The 20,128-nt window shown below is 38.7% G+C and overlaps 4 protein-coding genes across 4 annotated transcripts; 1 reads left to right on the forward strand and 3 right to left on the reverse strand.

Annotated features, from left to right (window-relative positions):
- The first annotated feature begins 413 nt into the window (after window positions 1-413).
- On the forward strand, window positions 414-5,082 carry LOC149106503 (uncharacterized). The gene is made up of 2 exons (XM_089298001.1): window positions 414-619; window positions 3,861-5,082. Exon 2 carries the CDS (start codon window positions 3,934-3,936, stop codon window positions 4,450-4,452), a length of 519 nt encoding a protein of 172 aa, XP_089154127.1. The 5' UTR covers window positions 414-619; window positions 3,861-3,933; the 3' UTR covers window positions 4,453-5,082.
- Window positions 5,083-7,396: 2,314 nt separating this feature from the next.
- On the reverse strand, window positions 7,397-11,368 carry LOC149106504 (uncharacterized). The gene has a single exon (XM_089298096.1). It carries the CDS (start codon window positions 10,891-10,893, stop codon window positions 10,381-10,383), a length of 513 nt encoding a protein of 170 aa, XP_089154222.1. The 5' UTR covers window positions 10,894-11,368; the 3' UTR covers window positions 7,397-10,380.
- A 2,466-nt stretch (window positions 11,369-13,834) lies between these two features.
- On the reverse strand, window positions 13,835-16,673 carry LOC149106505 (uncharacterized). Its single transcript, XM_089298094.1, has one exon. It carries the CDS (start codon window positions 15,336-15,338, stop codon window positions 14,817-14,819), a length of 522 nt encoding a protein of 173 aa, XP_089154220.1. The 5' UTR covers window positions 15,339-16,673; the 3' UTR covers window positions 13,835-14,816.
- Window positions 16,674-17,552: 879 nt separating this feature from the next.
- Window positions 17,553-20,128, reverse strand: LOC149106506 (uncharacterized). Its single transcript, XM_089298095.1, has one exon. The coding sequence runs from the start codon at window positions 19,877-19,879 to the stop codon at window positions 19,364-19,366; it is 516 nt and encodes a 171-aa protein (XP_089154221.1). The 5' UTR covers window positions 19,880-20,128; the 3' UTR covers window positions 17,553-19,363.

Here is a 20,128-nt window from a genome sequence, read left to right on the forward strand (position 1 = left end):
GTTCAAAACTCGATTTAACGGGTAGAAGATCTTCTTTTAACCGTTGAAGGAACAACATTGAATTATAATTGCAACATGGCTAAACAAACTGTTATGATATATCTATAGTTGAAAAAAAGAATTGGGACTTTTGAGCGAATATTATTTTTTTTAGAGCGCCGGCAATATGTGCTATTTTTCCAGTTTCGGCGGGCATGAAACTTGTGTCGAGCGGACCGAACTTCAATCAATCCTAGAAAACTTCAGTTGGAATTTTTAATGAAATAAAACTCATTTTAGTGATTGACTATTAAAATCAGTGGTCGGTTCTTACAGAGACAGCCTCTTAAATGGCTCCACACTTAATTGTCACACTGAATAAATCATGAATTTGTTTGTCAGAAAAATAGCCTTCGGCGGTCCGCTGATGCGTTTAAATAAGATAGATCAGTGTCTCTCAGCATGCAGGGTAATATAATCATTTTCTTTAACGAGGGCCAGGCGATCTTGTAGTCGAGGGAAGGACATCAGCGAGATCGCTGTGAAACTACCAAAGACAACAGTTCAAATTGCACATCACGAAGGACGCAGTGCTAGGCGTATTAAGATTTCTGAGGAGCTCACGCAGACGATTTCTGAGGTATTGATTAGCTACGGAATTAGGACTCAGCGTTTAGCTTGACTGAGAGATCTAGTCTAGTTGTCGAGTATACTTCGTAGATTTTAAGTTTTATAATTTGCCGGCGTCTCTGTAGGAACATACTGACAGCTTCGTATTAAACGCCTGTCGTGTGTAGGCAGTATTATTTAAAAATATGTACTGAGTCATCGAAAGTTCCGTGACCTTACTCTAGTTACTTCCCAAATGTTCTGCTCATGACCTTGCAAGTAAAGGTGTCAGTGCATTTTACGCATCAAAAAATGGAGACAAAACGGGCTAAATTTCAAAATGTGAAAGACATTTGATGTTCTTTTCATCATGCACAATGAGGGTTTTTTATCGATATAACAGAGATCTATGAAGCGGTTCATTGCAATCCCATTGTGACATGTAGTTCCATGTCGCCAGGAGTTTAAAAACACTGTGGATGGTTGATGCCGACCTGCAGAAACAGACGGAATAAAAACCTATTGATCCTCTCCTATTTCCACAAGCACATCAATTTGTGAAAGGTGAATTAATGAATAGACAATAAAGGTAGAACACCGACCAAACGCCGCATTTGTTGAAACCGCAAAATATTGGTCGGTGGGCGGAAATATTGGACCAGGCCACGAAGCTTTTAATCGTTGTTTACCAACGAGGCAGTACTTATAAGATGTATAACCGCAAGGTGCCTTGTAAATAAACAAACGGATTACAGCAGAATGAATTACAGCTAAATCAAGGGGCGGTCATTTTCAGACTTTACGTCAATGCATATAGCTTTCACCTCCGTTTCATAAATAATTATACAAGCCAAGTAAAGTTGTGTCAAAGAAGTTTCAGTGCCTTTACTACTTTCACTAACACAACACTTAAGATGGTCTTCACACTACACCTCACGGTAATTTAAAATGCAACACGAGGTGCATTTTTGTTTACCACTTGAACAACCTTACGATTTCAGAGGCACCCACGCAATATGCAACGGATATTGAACCTTCGTGTTATTTACCGCGATGAGACCGATTTTAACAGACCGTAGCATAACTAACCGTTAAAACCGGTCAGGCTTTCCAGAGTCTACTTCAAACGTCACGTAGATTCGTTCACTTTTTTGCCATCGAAGTGGAACCCCGTCTTACGGCCATCACGATAATACGGCCATCTCGTTATTTACGACCACTTTATTCAATTCTTGGCGTGTTCTTGCCCGCGAGCGAAAGTTCAATCAGTCATTTTCTTTACTTAAACAGTCCCTTTAATACGGCCCGTTATTACAGCCAGATTTAAAAGAAGGGTTGTGATCATTTGAACTTTCTTTGCCAAACTTTTTGACCGAACTTTCGCGCATTTTTCGGCTCGCAAATGCTATTGTTACCTGAGGCTATATTTCGCTAGTTGAATTCTTCTTACTACCGCCCGGCGCGTGAACCAATCAACTGACGCGAGGCAACTGAACTGAAACTGAGATAAGCACGAGGTACAGACAAATGCCAAGTGTTGAATGTTCAATCACTCTGACGAGGGTGTGAAAATCTTGGGTGGTAAGATTAGTGTTTGACATAGATATTTCACGAAGTAAAGCAGCTAAAAAGTACTGCCGAATCTATGATCTTACAAGTTTGAACTGCCAGCGACAACAGCGGAAGTCAGAGTTGCATCATTCAAGCGAAAGCACGATTCCGATGGCGTCTGTAGAGCTCATTTGTCTTAATCGTGTTATTGTTATTATTTCAATTCATTGCTTTGTTTGACGTAGCCGCTCGTTTGCGCGGCTACTGTTAATACGCGGAAAATAACGAAGAAAATGAAAATTCTAGAAGCTGAACAGGGCTTGCCACTTATTTGTTTTCATTTCGAATATTTGACTCTGTAGCGAGAAAACACAGTTACAGTTGGCAAGTAAAATAGTCAGTTTAACAATGCTCCCAGGGTCTTCATGGCCCAGTTAGTAGCTACGGTATGGAACTTGTGCCTGAGCGGGTTTTCATGGCTGAATTAGGTGATTCAAAGATCCCACACTAGCTTTAATTAGCGTTTTATCCGGTTCTGTTTGCGCGGACCGAGGAGACGAACATGGTGGGAAAATCGGTTTTCTATATACTACGGCTCGTGTATTAGCTCTTACGGATACGCAGCGTATGCAATTGTAAAATTCGCGAGTCTGACTGATTCTCCCGTGAACGTTCCTACTTAACAACTGGACGACGAATTCGAAGTTTCTATCGGCTGTTAGTTGGCGAGTGCTGAAGCCTTGAGCCTAATATTTCAACGTGGATAGACACCGAGAGCGAAACCGTCTGATAATTGTTCCAGCCGAACCCGCTAATCAATCTTTTAAATAAAACTTAGTTTTCGTTTAGAAACTTCACGAAAAAGCGAAGTTGATGTCAAGTCGGACTTGCTGCAGTCTATCGATCGTAGAACAGCGCCAGCGCAGCCAATCAGATAGCACGTTTACCTGATAGTTACAGTCAGTGGGTTATGCTGTCCGCTTAGTAGAAGACCCATAAAACACCATTGCTTCGACGTTTTGTCAAAAGGGAAAATTTTTCTTGATTTTAAACTTAAAATAATCCATAAAATGATGGATTTTGGACTGCGATCGCGATCTCCAATGTTCAAACTTACCCCTCAAATTTGTCAGTTCTCCACCCCACCAAGTTCCTTCCTTCCTTCCTCCATCACCTGCTTCACTTGAACTTTCTCAGACATAGTTATTTCAGTTCTGTCATTATCTAGTTATAAGTTTGTGAAGTGTGTATAGAATTGTAGAAAAATAATATGCTGAAATCTGACCTTGACAGTTGATGTATGAGTAAATTTGTCCTCAGGCTGAGATTCCATAGTGCCTAATTAAGTCCTTAGATAACGTCAACAAACGAGAGTGTATCGAGGTTAAACATTGTTCTTCAGTAGGTTGTGCCACCGGGGGGTACGTGATCAAAGCGAAGTGAAATACAGCCATTCTATTATAAACATCGACAAAACAGTACAAGCTGTCTATATAAGTCGCTGCTTCAATTTCTGCCGGAAGCAACATAAAAACCATAATCGCGTTTCAAGTTATAAGAATTCATGTATAATTACTTATGGAGTATCTACGATCATCTTTTTATGCATGAGAGCTAAACGGAACTAATCAACCATAGACGTCAGCATTAACAATCAAAACATTAACAAAAGGAAAAACTACTCTTAACCTTATTGACATTCTGCTCTTATTCTCTCGAAGGAACACGAGAAATAATCTCTTCTCTACATCGAGCTGACTTCATTTTCACCCGGCCATCACAGAGCAACCAAAGATGCACAGGCTAACTAGCAAAGACAAACTCAGCCGGCTGCTCCGCTTAACTCCTCTTATCTTAGTCATAGCTGGGTCTGTTTTAATACTAGTGGGTAACAAGGCTTCCTTAAAGAGCTGTAAAATTGCTGGTCCTGTGGTCGTAGCTGTCGGCGGATTGTCATTACTTTTCATTACAATCTGGAGTACACGCCAAGACAAGCTTGTTGAGAACGCAGTTTGTGAAGAGGCTGTGATCGCAGCAGAACACTTCAATAGAACTGCCTTGAACACTGGCTCTAACGATCCGCAGGGACCGATTCATCACTTCGAAGTAAAAGCACCGTCGGAATCGTCTTGGAAAGAAATGGTACCTCCTTCATACGAAGAAGCTGTTGACAATAATAACGGTATAGGAAATTCGCAAACTAGCGCTGAAGTTGTATCATGTGATGATGACAAAGAAGCGAGTTTGGAGAACACGACTTCTGCACCCCCGTCTTACGAAGAAAGACATGAAAATGCGACGACAGCTTCATAATCATCCTTACTGGTCCTCGTGAATTTAGTGCAAACAAATAACTCCTTCTTGGAAATAAAAAAAACCCTGTGGGCCGAGAATGAAAAGGAGGAAAACGTTGTACGACATGCGGAAGTTTAATATCACTGCAAGAAATTGCGACAAAATAAACTTGGTGACGAAGTAAATTGAAAGTAACTCATTGGTAGAACGTTTGCAAATTCGGGAATTTGTTATAAAGGAGATATCATAGCTCTCGAAAAATTTCTGTTTGTTGACGGCTAAACAGGTTTTAGGCCGGTGTAGCTGCATACTCTACATCCTAGATTTTAGAATCTAACTGATTCAAACGAAACAAGAAATATTCACAGGAAGATAGCAAACGATGCATGGCGTCTGGCTAAGCCAATATCATTTTTTAAGAACACGTTCGCCCGTTTACAGTGATTGGTGTACAAAAGAAGTATCCACATTTTGTATAAAACACAAAATAAAGTAAATTGTAATCAGTATTGACTTACTGATCTTCAACTGAATTCGCCGCAAAACTAGTTAAAAGAAGAGTCGTACATGGAATTCAGTCAATTATGACACGGATGAACAGAAATTTCGTCGGTAAACGCGTCAGGGAAATTATATTTGCTTTTTTAATTCTTGAGTCAAATTTAGTAAAGTTACGTATGTAACGATAGCAGCTCGATTGCTCCCACTAACTTGCTGAACACCGAGGTTATTACATGGGAATATTTTTGTCCTTATTCATCACTATATACAGAAGGCTGAGATCAGTAATAGCTAAGAATTTCTCAGTTGTTTTAACTGACAGCTCAGCGAGATCTGAATTCGGCCCGGAAAGTTACAGGAAGTTGAGAAATGAGCTAAAATGTTAAGTGAAAATGTAACTGGCAAAGCCAGAAACCAGCATCAGACGCTCCATGTAGCTGAAGCCGTGAAATGTGGAGAAAAGGTTAAAATACGTTCTGTATATACAACACAAGTTAAGCACAGACACTACAAAAATCGAGGAAGTAAAGAACTTCAAATTGCTTTTTTTTACGGTAAGGCAACGCCCGTTGATATTTGTTTTGTCTTAAGAACGGCGCCTACTTTTGTTAGTGCGCACACGTTCTGCGCATCACGCAAGGCATGGTTTAAGCGCCATGCGCGCGCTGGGTTGACATTGACGCAATCAACTACGCTACCAAGTGCACGACTAAAATGAAAGCGAAACTTTACTACTGTGACCAAATCAAGTTTATGAACCTGTACTTAAACCAGGAACACTAGAATAGCAGCATATCACTAACCACTAACTGTTAACGTCTTCCAGCTGAAAAACTAGCTGTTTTCTGTCGAAAACTATACTGAAATCCAACTGTAAACATACACCAGCAGATGGCGTAGTGCGCGCGCAAAACAAGTGCGAGATACGCAAATGTTTTACTTACTGGGGAGGTGACAGGAAAAAATGTTACGGGCACCGTAAAAGTTTTCAAAAAAAGATCAATAACTTTAAAAAACGCGTGATTACCCCCACATTTTATGTTATGAAAAAGAAGTGGTAAGCCTATTCAACACGTGATTAGTTTCTGGTTGTGAGCAAAAGGTATTTAGACTGTATTTAAGCTGAACCAGAGGAAGTCTGTCAGAGACGCCAAAAGCGCTTTTGCAACGATTTTGTTATTAAAAATATACCAAAAATGGTTTTTATGTTACTATTTACCATAAAGTTTTAAGATCTTTATAAATGTATTTGCTCTTCTGTATGTAAAGGCGAATTCTAAGGAAATCTACGAAGAAATATCCTCTCCTTCATTTTTTAAAAAATGCTGATATCAGCATTTTTGCTGAGATTCAAGGCTAATTATCCCGAAAATATGCGCGGCTACCCTCATTTTTCTTTGTGGATTCCAATAGCCCTTGCAGAGATCTACTTTTTCCACATGGTCCTAACCTGGCGCAAAAACCTTTGTATTTAGTAGGCACCGTCCTTAAGTCCAATCAATTGTTCTCCATTCAGCTCAATACAAGGTGCTGTATAATATATAGATTTAGGCCAGCCTAAAAGCGTAACTCCTGGGCCGGGTTGTTCAGAGCCCGATTAAGCTAACCCAAGAAAAGGTAGAATCTTGATTTGAGTTTTTGTAACTTTGCGGTGAGGTTTTCTGTATATTGTTTGGCCTTCTGTTCTGAGTTTTAATAATTACCATATACATAAAACAAAGCAGCAAAAAAAAAAAAAAAACATTTGTGTAGAAGAAAAAGTTATAATTCGGTAAACTTTTAATCCTGGGTTAGCGTTAACCGGCTTCCGAACAATCCTGCCCTGTTTTCAACAAGTTAACCTGACATGAGCCCAATCGAAAACCACCATTAGGTCAGCGGTCAATTCCCAAAAAACTCGTGACCTCGATGAGCTGTAAACTTGAACCCGTGATATGGTCACGTGATATTGGTCAGCGGATAGCCTTAATATTATCATTATGTGAGGGGGGGTTGAAATTAATTTTTGCTTAATGAGAGGGGGGTATGACTTAGTTTTGGGGCATATCTCACCCATTACCCAGCCCTCCCTCCAGGTAATTATTGCACAGTCCCTAAATTAGACTAAGCGATTCATAGCTAATATTCTGCCGTAAGCTATGTGAGATACAGTCTATGTAATAAAACAAAAAAAATTGCTTTATGAAAGTACAGACCTCAGAGTTAAACATTGCAAATACATTTTTAAATGTGTTTAAGGGGGTCTTCTACCCTCAGATATAAATTTTTCTCTAAACAAACATTTTTTCGGAACATGAAGATTCAACATCCCTGACCATTTGCAAATCGTGTTTTGAAACGATTTTGCTCTAATTACTCCTTGATTTCAGTTTAAATTAAGAAATCTGCAAACTGGTAGCTATATTTCAACATAGCAACACCCATAACAACCGTTGTTTACACTCTAAAAGTACTCACAAAATGGGTTCAATTCAGTACATTTCAATGACACTTTACAGAAAAGTTTAAGATATGTATGCTTATGAGAATTTTGCATCATGGCCCTGAACATTGTTTTCTCTACCATCTTGTACACTCTTTACACTTGGTTAACATTTCTATGTGTATGCGGGTATTCAATGGAATATTTATGTAAAACCTTTCGATACACCCTCTCCCCCTGCCTCTAACCCCCCTTCCGTTTACAGGGCTAATTTGGGCTCTCGAAGACCGAAGTAGAACTTTAAAGCCTTATTTCTCAAAATGACCAAATAGACGGATTACGAATATCTCGCACACGATATGTCCACTAAATTAGCGACATTCACGGAAACGGCTTTAAACGTTAAACTTTCCAGTTCAGTCTAGAAGGCACGTATGTATTGGGGAGTAGTAAACAAAACCGTCAATGTCATTTGTTTCTTAGAAACTCGTGATATCAGCGGAAGTTAATTAAATATGGGAGGGACATCTATTTTGGAGCTGTTTATGCCCACCGGGCGGCTTGAAATTGCTAGCAGTACATTGTATGTTATTGTTTCAATGCACATGCTTGACGCAGGTTACGTTTGTAGTAGAATTACGTAGTCTTTGAGGAATAATGAAGTCGTCTGTGCCTCGTTCAAAAACAAACGCGGGAAAACTCTCATAGTCCAATAGTCAAAATTTTAGAGAATATTTGTTCTACTCAGGGTTGCCCATCAAATTTGTCCTCCGCCTCTTCCTTCCCTGCGCCCCACCCCACTTAACTGATTCCTTTCTCTATCATATCCTGTACCGAAACTTTCTTAGAATCGACTGATCTGGAATATTAGATATTTCAGCTCTGCAGTCATTGTATTGTCATAAAATTTGTAAAGTTTGTATATTTAGGCATTACAGAAACAAAATATGCTAAATCCAGTTAAGTTTATTGTCCTTAGGTCGAGCAATTTTACAGCTTTTTCAGCAAACAGTGTTACCCACTATTATTAAAACGGAACCAGCTATGACTAAGATTAGACCAGAGGAGTTACGCGGGGCAGCCGGCTGAGTTTGTCTTTGCTGGTTAACCTGTGCATCTTTGGTCGCTCTGTGATGGCCGGGTGAAAATGAAGACAGCTCGATGCAGAGAAGAGATTATTTAACCGACAAAGTTGTTAAATTTTTTGTTGAACCGACTGCTTAGAACTGATCTGACTAACTATTATTCAGACTACGAGAGTTTTCCCGCGTTTGTTTGTGGACGAGACAAAGCCGACTTTTTAACCTGCGAGAAACATGTTCAAAGTCGCCAAGCAGAAACCGCTACAAAACAGATATTCCGCCTATATTAATTGAACTTCCGCTAGTATTACAGGTTTCTAAGAAACGAATGTCGTTGTCGCTTTTTGTTTACTTTGTCCGGATGCCCAAGTGCATTCTAGACTGACGTGAACGTCTCAGAGTTTGTAGCTTTACTTTACTGTTTCTGCGAACGTCGCTAATTCACACACAAAAAGTAATTTATAATAAGTTTCAAATTCTCTCTTTTTGCTGGTCGAAAATTTGCACATAGTTTTAATTACCTCGATCCATATGTTCGAAGAAACATTAATTCCTCATAGGAATTGCTGCCATGCCAACTGAAGTCCATTTGTCGCAGATTCAGTGAACTGTGATGATCCAAGAGACGATGTTTGTGCACTAAATCACTCCGTCGTCTAAAACTAGCTAGATGACAACGCAGTTTATACTTTCATGGGCTTCACGTGACTTCTCTATTTCATACTCAACTCTATTTACTTCAGCGAAGTCAGTTTCTTTGAGGCTTTTCACACACTTTCAACCGCAAAAGTTGATGCATAAAATACTGGTCGAATCGAAAACAGTTCAATTTTCTGGCTTGACCTAGTGTGAACTGAAAGTACACGGGCATTTCGAAAACTGATTTATTTTGTTGAATTAAAGTACGTACTACGTTCAAAGAAAATACGTAGACATCAGAACGGGCTTATATCGTCAAAAAAAGAGTTTAAATTGTCATCATTTACCAAAATCGAAACTGAGCTGCCTTAGGTCACTTATTTCATTTGAATTTAAACTAGTTTAATACTCAGAACTTTTATGAAAGGAAAAAAAAAACAACAACCCAGCGATATTAAACTCGGGACCGAATTAATAAACAAGCACAACAAAGGTAAATGAACATATCAAGTAACAATATTGAACATGTAGCTCTTAAAAAATCTCGGTTGAATATAGATTGACGTCATTTACGCACCGTTACCGTCACCACGTGTTTCCATGGTCTACACGTGTTTCCACCAGCGAGCTGCAGGCGAACTACAGTTTCTCTGTAAAATGTCGCGGACGAATTTATCATTTCCAGCTGCAGTGCTAATTTTGAGTTGATTTTAGTGAACTGAAAACAAACTTCACTCACATTGTGAAACAAGAGAAACAGTTTCACGTATGAAACTTTGGACATTTTACAAGCAGGGAAATTTTTCAAATTTAAATTAGACTGAGATAGAGCTCAAGGAAAAGAAAAACACTATTTTGAAGTTAATATAGTAAAACAATTTATAAAAGATGTTCCGTCATATTAAGATCGTATGCATCATTGCTTTTAAAGAGGGCAATGTTGGCTTTGGCTGATAATTACTATCTTTCCGTTTGAATCAGTTAGATCCTATAATCTAGGATGGAGAGCACGGCCTTAAACTTATTTAGCCGTGAACAAAGAGAAATTCTTAGAGTTCTGATCTATAATATCTCCATTATAACCATTTCCTAAGTCTGCCAATGTTCTGCCAAAGACTTTCTTATGATTTACTTTGTCAACGAATTTGTCGGAATTTCTTGGGATATAAACAGAGCTCAGTACTTCCTGACTTCCGTAACTAATAGAACGTTTTCTGTCCTTTTCAAGGCCTAGACGTTTTACTTTTCCAAGAAGGAGTTCTTTACTTACATTAAATTTATGAGAACCATTACGGAGAATTATTAAGCTGTCTTCGCATTTTCATGACTTTCTTCGTAAGACGGTGGTGCAGAAGTCGTGTTGTTTAAACTTGCTTCCTTGTCATCACTTGGTACAACTTCAGTACTAGTTTGCGAATTTCCCATACCGTTATTATTGTCAACAGCTTCTTCGTATGAAGGAGGTACCATTTCTTTGCAAGACGATTCCGACGGTGTTTTGACTTCGAAGTGATGAATCGGTCCTAGCTGGTCTTCAGAGCCAGTGTTCAAGGCATTTCTATTGGCGAAGTATTCCGCTGCGATCACAGCCTCTTCACAAATTGTGTTTTCAACGCGCTTGTCTTGGCGTGAACTCCATACTGTGATAAAAAGTAATAACAATCCGCCCACAGCTACAGCCACAGGACCAGCAATTTTACAGCTTAAGGAAGCAGTGTTACCAACTAGTATTAAAACAGAACCAGCTATGACTAAGATAAGAGGAGTTAAGCGGAACAGCCGGCTGAGTTTTTCTTTGCTGGTTAACCTGTGCATCTTTGGTTGCTTTGTGATGGCCGGGTTAAAATGAAGTCAGCTCGATGTAGAGAAGAGATTATTTGTCGTGTTCCTTCGAGAGAAGAAAAACAGAATGTCAATTAAGTTTATAGTAGTTCAATTAAGTTTAGAGGAGTTTTTCCTTTATTTGTTGATGCTTTGGTCGTTAATGTTGACGTCAGCCAATGGTTGATAAGTTCCGTCTAGCTTTCCTGCATAAGAGATGATCATAGATATTAGATAGCTTGGTGTGAATTATACATGAACAGTTTTAAACTGACTTGAAACGCCTTTATGGTTTCTATGTTGCTTCCGGCACGAAGTGAGCTATAAACTATGGACCCCCTGCACCGTTTTTTCGTTGGATGACTGGGATAGTATTTTAAACTCTGTCTTCATCACCGTACCTTAAAATGATGATACACAAAATTCAAACTCGTACCCTCTCGACTACTGACGTCAATGAAACAATTAAGAATTTGAACAGTGCAAGCTTGGCCTGAGGGCAAATCTTGTCATGTCGCATCAACTGCGGAAGTCATATTTCAGCATATTGTTTTTTCCGCGATGCTAATACGAACTTTGGAAACTTTGCAAGCTTTTGTAACAAGACAATGGCAGAACTGAAATATAACTGACGAATTTGGTGGCTATCTTTGAGTGGAAGAAATTCTCTATTAAATTCTGAAATGAGCCGACTACGATCATGATTTCTTGAAACGTAACCTCAGTATTAACTATTAGACTACGAAAGTTTTCCCTCGTTTGTTTGTGAACGAGGCACAGCCGACTCCACTATTCGGTTCTAAGACCGGCTACTTGTTCCACAGCGAGTACCTGCGTCAAACATGTGGATCGCGTTGAATTGAACGTACTGCACGCATTTTCAAGTCGACGGAGCAGAAACCGCTACAATAGAGATCTCTCTCCTATATTATAGGAATTTCACCTGGTATCACGGGTTTCTAAGAAACGAATGTCATTGTCCCTTTCTGTTTACTTTGTCCGGATACCTACGTACATTATAAACTGAACTGGACGACTCAGAGTGTGTTGCTTTACTTAGCTGTTTCAGCAAACGTCGTTAATTCGCAAAAATAAACCGTTTCAAATGCCCTGTGGCTGCTTGGCGACAATTTGCACAGCAGGTTTATTTGGTTCTATCCATGTGCTCGTCCTCATAGAAATTACTGGCATGCAAACTGAAGTCCATTTGTCGCAGATTTACTGAACTGTGATGATCCCAGCTGGAGACGCTAGCTGTTTGTGCGCTAAATTGCGCCATCGTCTGGAACTAGATGACAATGCAGTTTAATACCTTAAAAGACTCTTCGCGACTTCTCTAGTTCATACTCAACTCTACTTATGCTTGCATTTAGGCGTAATCCTTTTCTTTGAACCTTTTCAAGGCACTTTCAACCACAAAAACTCGATGCATAAAATACTGAAAGCAAATCATTTTTATGATTTATTTTGTTTTTGAAAGTACGTACATACGTAGAAAGAAAATACGTAGACATCAGGCTTATATCAAGTCAAAAATCACAACTGAATTGTCCGTATATAATTTGGTCGTTTCTTCTTTATACCGTTCGAAGATAATAAACTTGATTTTGAATTCAAACCAGATTAGAAGAACTTTTAGTATGAACATAGTAAAAAACAAAAAACAAAAACAACTCAGAGATATTTAACATGGGATGGAATTAATAAGCAAGTACAACAGAGGTAATTGAGCATATCGAGTGACAAAAACATCTCACCCGGGCTGAGCTCTTAAAAATCTCGGTTAAATATAGATTCAGGCCATTTACACACTCTCCGTTACGCCTCGACACGTGTTTCCTTTGTCCACACGTTTTTCGACAAGCGAGCCGCAGGCGAGCTGCGGTTTTTCTGTTAAGTGTCGCGGCTGAATTTATCATCGCTAGCTGAAATTCTTATTTTGAGTTGTTTTCAGTGCAGTGAAAATGAACTTTACTCACATTGTAAAACAAGAGAAACAAATACAGTGACGTCAACTGTGGGGTCAGAAAATAGTTTAATTTGCCATCAGTCCTTTATTTCATACTGAGGGCACGGAACATTTTCAAGCATCATAAGTCCCATTCAAAAAAAGTGAAAAAAGCTTCATAAATTTTTGTAGACGTCAAAAGAATAAGTAACGAACAATTTCACGAGACACTTACTTTAATACTTTAAACTTTGATAGAGTCATCTTCTCAAAGGTTTTTCAGAAACTATTTACAATAACAAAGAAAAATGTTCTCTTATATAAAAAACGCTGCCAACATGTCGGGATATGAAACAATAAGTCAACTAAAGCCTGTCAAGCCGTTAACTCTCGACTCTTAATTGTCTGCAAGGTCAATAGAAGAATGTTGTCAAAGTGTACGGTCTTTACGTAGTTACAGATAGTAATAAATTAATTGCTATGCAATGTCAGTAATTCGTTAGAAAACATAATTATAACATTCCAAAGTCTTAAATCTTATCGTCTCGCTCGGACTGAGTCAGGTTGCTTTTCGCAAAGGTAATTCTCGACTGAAACAAGAGGTTGAAAAGCGATGCGTGGCTTGACAGCAATGAAATCCAGTTGAGCTGGAGATGTCTAATCGTTTATAAATTCTACCATATTAGAAAACTGTTCTTCGTTTAAGAAAGTAACAGTTTTAAAAGAGGCTCCACAGAACGACAACTTGGGATGATATTATCGCTACATTCAGCTTTAGGCTCTGAAACCCAGGAGTCTGCACTTCCATGTGATCAACTGGCTCATTTCTTTTACATAGACTGTACTAAATAGAGTTTACGGCAGAACATTAGCAATCAATCGCTCAGCCTAATTTGAACAAAGATTGAGTTTGTATACAGCTCCTTGTATTGCGCTGGGTGGTGAACAATTGGACTTAAGGTGAAGCCGGTATCAACTGGCCTTGCCTTACCGTAAAATGTAGCAATTTTATTTGCGTTATTCTTGCCAAATTTAGCTAGCAAAACTACTGCGTATGCAGTGATAGCAGCCCGATTGTTAATTCCCACTAACTAGCTGAACACGTTATTACATAGAAAGTTAAGGACAGACACTATGAATATCGAGGAAGTAAAGAACTTTCAAATTTCCCTGAGGAGTTTGATGACCGACGATATTTCTGTTCACTATGAATATCGAGGAAGTAAAGATCTTTCAAATTCCCCTGAAGCGTTTGATGACCGAGGAATTCGAAATTTAAGTACGTAACTTTACCAAAATTTGACTCAAGAATCAAAAACGCAAATATTTTCTCCCTCAAGCGTTTTTGTTCTTCCGTATCGTATCTTCAATTTTTGTTTTTCCGTGTCGTATCTTCAATTTTTGTTCTTCCGTATCATAAATGAATTCCATGTACGCCTTTTTTTTTCTAACAATTTTTGCGACGAATTCAGTTGAAGATAAGTCAGTGCTGATTACAATTTACTATATTTTATGTTTTATACAGATTGTGGATATAAGATTAAATACTGCTTTTCTGACACCAATCAGAGTAAACGCGGGTCTACGTGATGTTAAAAAATGATATTGGCTTAGCCAGACGACATGCATCGTTTATTATCTTCCCGTAAAAATTTTTTCCGTTTGAATCAGTTAGATTCTAAAATCTAGGCTGTAGAGTATGTAGCTACCTATTTAATCGTCAACAAACAGAAATCCTAGAGTTCTATAATTTCTCCGTTACAACCAATTCCTGAGTCTGCCAATGTTCTGCCAAGGAGTTTACTTTGCCAGAAAGTTTGACGCAATTTCTTGTGATATAAACAGAGCTCAATACTTCCTGACTTTCGCAATTAATAGAACGTTTTCTCTCTATTTCAGTCCTGGCCCAGACATTTTTCATTTCCAAGAAAGAGTTCTTTATGTAAATTATAAAAACCATTAAGATGAATTATGAAACTGTCTTCGCATTTTCATGGCTTTCTTCGTAAGATGGTGGTGCAGAAGTCGTGTTGTCCAAACTCGATTCCTTTGCATCACATGGTACCCATTGAGTGCTAGTTTGCAAATTTCCCATGCCGCTATTATTGTCAACAGCTTCTTCGTATGAAGGAGGTACCATTTCTTTCCAAGACGATTCCGACGCTGTTTTCACTTCGAAGTGATGAATCGGTCCCAGCTGATCGTCAGAGCCAGCGCTCAAGGCAGGTCTATTGGCGAAGTGTTCTGCTGCGATCACAGCCTCTGCAAAAATCGTGTTCTCACCGAGCTTGTCTTGGCGTGAACTCCAGACTGTGATGAAAAGTAATAACAATCCGCTGACAGCTACGAACACAGAACCAGCAATTTTACAGGTCTTTAAGGAAGCCGTGTTACCAATTAGTATTAAAACAGAACCAGCTATGACTAAGATAAGAGGAGTTAAGCGAAGCAGCCGGCTGAGTAGTTTGTCTTTGCTGGTTAACCTGTGCATCTTTGGTCGCTCTGTGATGGCAGGGTTAAAATAGAGAGGAGATTATTTGTCGCTCTCTTTCGAGAGAATAAGAACACAATTGTTTCAGTTAAGTCAAGAGCAACTTCAGTTTCCTTGGTGTTTTTTTTCAGATATCGGTGATTAGATCCGTCTTCCTGTCATGCATAAGAGATGATCGTGGTTAGTTTTGGATAGGTCTGAATTATACATGAACAGTTGAAACGCGGTTATGGTTTTTACGTGGCACTATTTTGTCGTTATGTAGAATGACTGGTATCAATATTTCGCACTGTCTTCATGACAAACCCCAACATAGTGACGCACAAAATGCAAATTCGCTAAGCTCGTCCATTGACGTCAATTAAAAGTTTCAGCAGTGCAAGCTCGGCCTGAGGACATTTCGCTTTAATAATAATAATAGCTGAAGAAGCTGTTGACGGTACGAACTAATAATAGTAGTCATGCACCAACTGTCATGGTGAGTATTTAGCATATTTTTTTGCGTAATGCCTATACGAACTTTGCAAACTTCGTCAGACTGCGAGAGTTTTTCCGCGTTTGTTTGTGAATGAGGCACAGCCGACTTGACCATAACAAACCTGCGACAAAAATGTTGAAATTTGCCCGGGCAGAAACCGCTATAAAACAGATAACCCTCCTATATCAATTGAGCTTCCGCTGGTATCACAGGTTTTTGAGAAACGAATTTTATTGTCGCTTTTTGTTTACTTAGTCGGGATGGCTACGCGCATGTTAGACTGAACTGGCCGTTTCAGAGTTTATAGCTTTATTTCGCTGTTTCTGCGAACGTTGCTAATTCACACACAAAAAAATAATTACTAATAAGTTTCAAATTCTCTTTTTTTGCTGGTCGGCAATTTGCGCATAGTTTTAATTGGCTCGATCCATATGTTCGAAGTAACATTATAATTAATCCCTTATAGGAATTACTGGCACGCCAACTGAAGTCCATTTGTCGCAGATTCAGTGAACTGTGATGATACCAGAGGCGCTGTTTTTGTACTAAATTACGCCATTGTCTACAACTAGATGACAATGCAGTTTATACTTGAATGGGCTCCACATAACTCTATTCCTTTAGTGTAGTCAATTTCTTTGAGGCTTTTCACACACTTTCAACCGCAAAAGTTGATGCAAAAAATACTGATCGGATCGAAAGCAGTTCAATTTTCTGGCTTGAGCTAGTGTGAATTGAAAGAACACGGGATTTCTAAAACTGATTTTGCTGAATGAAAGTACGTACATACGTTGAAAGAAATTACGTAGACATCAGACTTATATCGTCAAAAAGTAGTTTAAATTGTCATCATTTACCAAAATCGAAACTGAGCTGTCGTTAGGTCATTTATTTCATTTGAATTTAAGCTAGTTTAATACTCAGAACTTTTGTGAACAAAGAATATAAAAAACAACCCAGAGATATTCAACTTAGGACCGAGTTAATAAACAAGTACAACCAAGCTAATTGAGCATATCAAGTAACAATATTGAACATGCAGCTCTTAAAAATCTCGGTTAAATATAGATTGAGGACATGTACGCAGTGTTACCGTCGCCACGTGTTTTCATGGTCTACACGCTTTTTCACCAGCGAGCTGGAGGCGAACTGCTGTTTGTCTGTAAAGTGTCGCGGACGAATTTATCATTGCTAGCTACAGTTCTAATTTTGGGTTGTTTTCGAGTAACAATATTGAACATCTGGCGCTTAAAAATCTCGGTTAAATGTAGATTGGGGCTTGTATTTACGGAACGTTACGACTCGCCACGTGTTTCCATTGTCTACACGTTTTTCCACAGGCGAGCCGCAGGCGAACTGTGGTTTCTTTGTAAGTGTCGCGGAAAAAATTGTCATTCCTAGTTACAGTTCTAATTTTGATTTGTTTTCAGTGAACGGAAAACAAACTTTGCTCACATTGTGAAACAAGAGAAACAGTTTCACGTATGAAACTTTAGACACTTAACAAGCTGGGAAATTGCGCAAATTTAAATTAGACTGCATGAGATAGAGCTCAAGGAAAAGAAAAACATTTCGAAGTCAATATAGTAAAATAATTTATAAAAGATGTTACGCGATATTAGGATTGTATGCATCATTGCTTCTAGAGAGGGTAAGGTTGACTGTGGCTTATAATTAGAAAATACTCATGGATATGTTTTAAGGTTAAAAGTTAAAAAAACTACAATGACGTCAACTGTGGGGTCAGAAAAGTGTTTAATTTGCCATCAGTCATTTATCATATACTGATGGCACAGAACGTTTCCAAGTATCACAGACCCCATTCTGAAAAAGTGAAAAAAGTTTCAGAATTTTTGTAGACGTCAAAAGAAAAAATAAAGCACAATTTTACGATACACTTAACTCTCGTCTCTAAATTGCCTGCAACGTCAATAGAAGAATTCACTGTTTTCAAAGTTTACGGTCTTTACGTAGTTACAGATAATATTATATTAATTGCTATGCAACGTCAGTAATTTATTAGAAAACATAATTGTTACATTCCAAAGTCTCAAATCTTATCGTCTCGCTCGGACTGAGTTGCTTTTCGCAAAGATAACTCGCGACTGTAACAACAGGTTGAAACGCGATGCGTGGCTTGACAGCAATGAAATCTGGCTGAGTTGGAGATGTCTAAGCGATAATATTAGAAAACTGCTGCACGTTTAAGAAAGTAATATTTTTAAAGTAGCTCCACAGAACGATAATCTGGGATGATAATATCGCTATTTTCAGCTTTAAGCTCTGACACCCAGGAGTCTGCACTTCGATGTGGTCAATTGCAAGCTCATATTTTCTTTTATATAGCCTGTGCTAAACAAAGCTTACGGCAGAACATTAGCTATGAATCACTCAGCCTAATTTGAGCAGAGATTGTGTATGTGTACAGCTCCTTGTATTGAGCTGGGTGGAGAACAATTGGACTTAACGTGAAGCCAGTATCAACTGGCGTTACCTTACCGTAAAATATAGCGGTTTGAAAGTCCTTTACTTCTTCGATATTCATAGTGTCTGTACTTAACTTTTGCTGTGTATAAAGAACGTATTTTGACCTTCTCTCCACACTTCAACGCTTCAGCTACATGGAGCGTCTGGTGCTGGTTTCTGTGTTTGCCAGTTACATTTTCACTTGACATTGCAGCTCATTTTTCGACTTCCAGTAACTTTCCGCGCCGAACTAAGATCTCACTGAGCTGTCAGTTAAAACTGATGAGCAATTCTGAGTTAAACTATATCTCTGCCTTCTATATGTAGTGATGAATGAGGACAAAAATATTCCCATGTAATAATGTATTCAGCTAATCAGTAGGAATTTACAATCCGGCTGCTATCGCTACATCGTAACTTTGCTAAATTTGTCTCAAGAATTAAAAACGCAAATAAAACCTCTCTGACTGAAGCGTAAATACCGGCGGAATATCTGTTCTTTCGTGTCATAATTGAATTCCATGTACGTCTTTGTTAAAAATATTAATTTTTGCGACGAATTCAGTTGAAGATAATCAATACTGATTACAATTTATTATATTTTATGTCTTATACAGAATGTGGATATAGAATTAAATACTGCTTTTATACACCAATTAGTGTGAACGAGCGCACGTGTTGTTAAAAGATGATATTGGCTTAGCCAGACGACATGCATCGTTTACTATCTTCCTGTGAATATTTCTTTCCGTTTGAATCAGTTAGATTCTATAATCTAGGATGTAGAGTACGGCCTTAAACTTATTTAGTCGTCAACAAAGAGAAAACCTAGAGTTCTATAATTTCTCCGTTATAACCAGTTCCTAAGTCTGCCAATGCTCTGCCAAAGAGTTTCTTATGATTTACTTTAACTGTCAACAAATTTGTCGGAATTTCTTGTGATATAAACAGAGCTCAATACTTCCTGACTTCCGTAATTAATAGAAGTTTTTCTTTCCTTTTCAAAGCGTAGACGTTTTACATCCCCAAGGAGGAGTTAATTCTTTACTTACAGTAAATTTATAAGAACCGTCAAGGAGAATTATGAAGCTGTCGCATTTTCATGACTTTCTTCGTAAGACGGTGGTGCAGAAGTCGTGTTGTTCAAACTCGCTTCCTCGTCATCACTTGATACAACTTCAGTGGTAGTTTGCGAATTTCCTATACCGTTATTATTGTCAACAGCTTCTTCGTATGAAGGAGGTACCATTTCTTTCCAAGACGATTGAGACGATGTTTTTACTTCGAAGTGATGAATCGGTCTCAGCTGATCTTTTGAGCCAGTGTTCAAGGCAGTTCTATTGGCGAAGTGTTCCGCTGCGATCACAGCCTCTTCACAAATTGTGTTCTCCTCGAGTTTGTCTCGGCGTGAACTCCATACTGTGATAAAAAGTAATAACAATCCACCCACAGCTACAGCCACAGGACCAGCGATCTTGCAGCTTTTTAAGGAAGCAGTGTTACCCACTAGTATTAAAACAGAACCAGCTATAACTAAGATAAGAGGGGTTAAGCGGAGCAGCCGGCTGAGTTTTTCTTTGCTGGTTAGCCGGTGCATCTTTGGTTGTTCTGTGATGGCAGATGTTCTTCTGTTCTGTTGTTGACAGTGAATTTCGTCATAAAATTGTCAAAGTAGTCTGCGGATACACTCGGTTCTCGCCTCTTGGATCCACAGCTACTTTGACAATGTTATGACGAAATTCATCATCGATAACAGGACAGAGGCTTGAAAAACTGAGATCAATTTGCTAAATAGATATTAGATAGCTTGCTCTGAATTATACATGAACAATTTTATACAGACTTG

Source organism: Orbicella faveolata, unplaced genomic scaffold (assembly GCF_042242905.1).
Source record: "Orbicella faveolata isolate gen_17 unplaced genomic scaffold, um_ofav_v1 contig_3, whole genome shotgun sequence".
NCBI lineage: Eukaryota > Metazoa > Cnidaria > Anthozoa > Scleractinia > Merulinidae > Orbicella > Orbicella faveolata.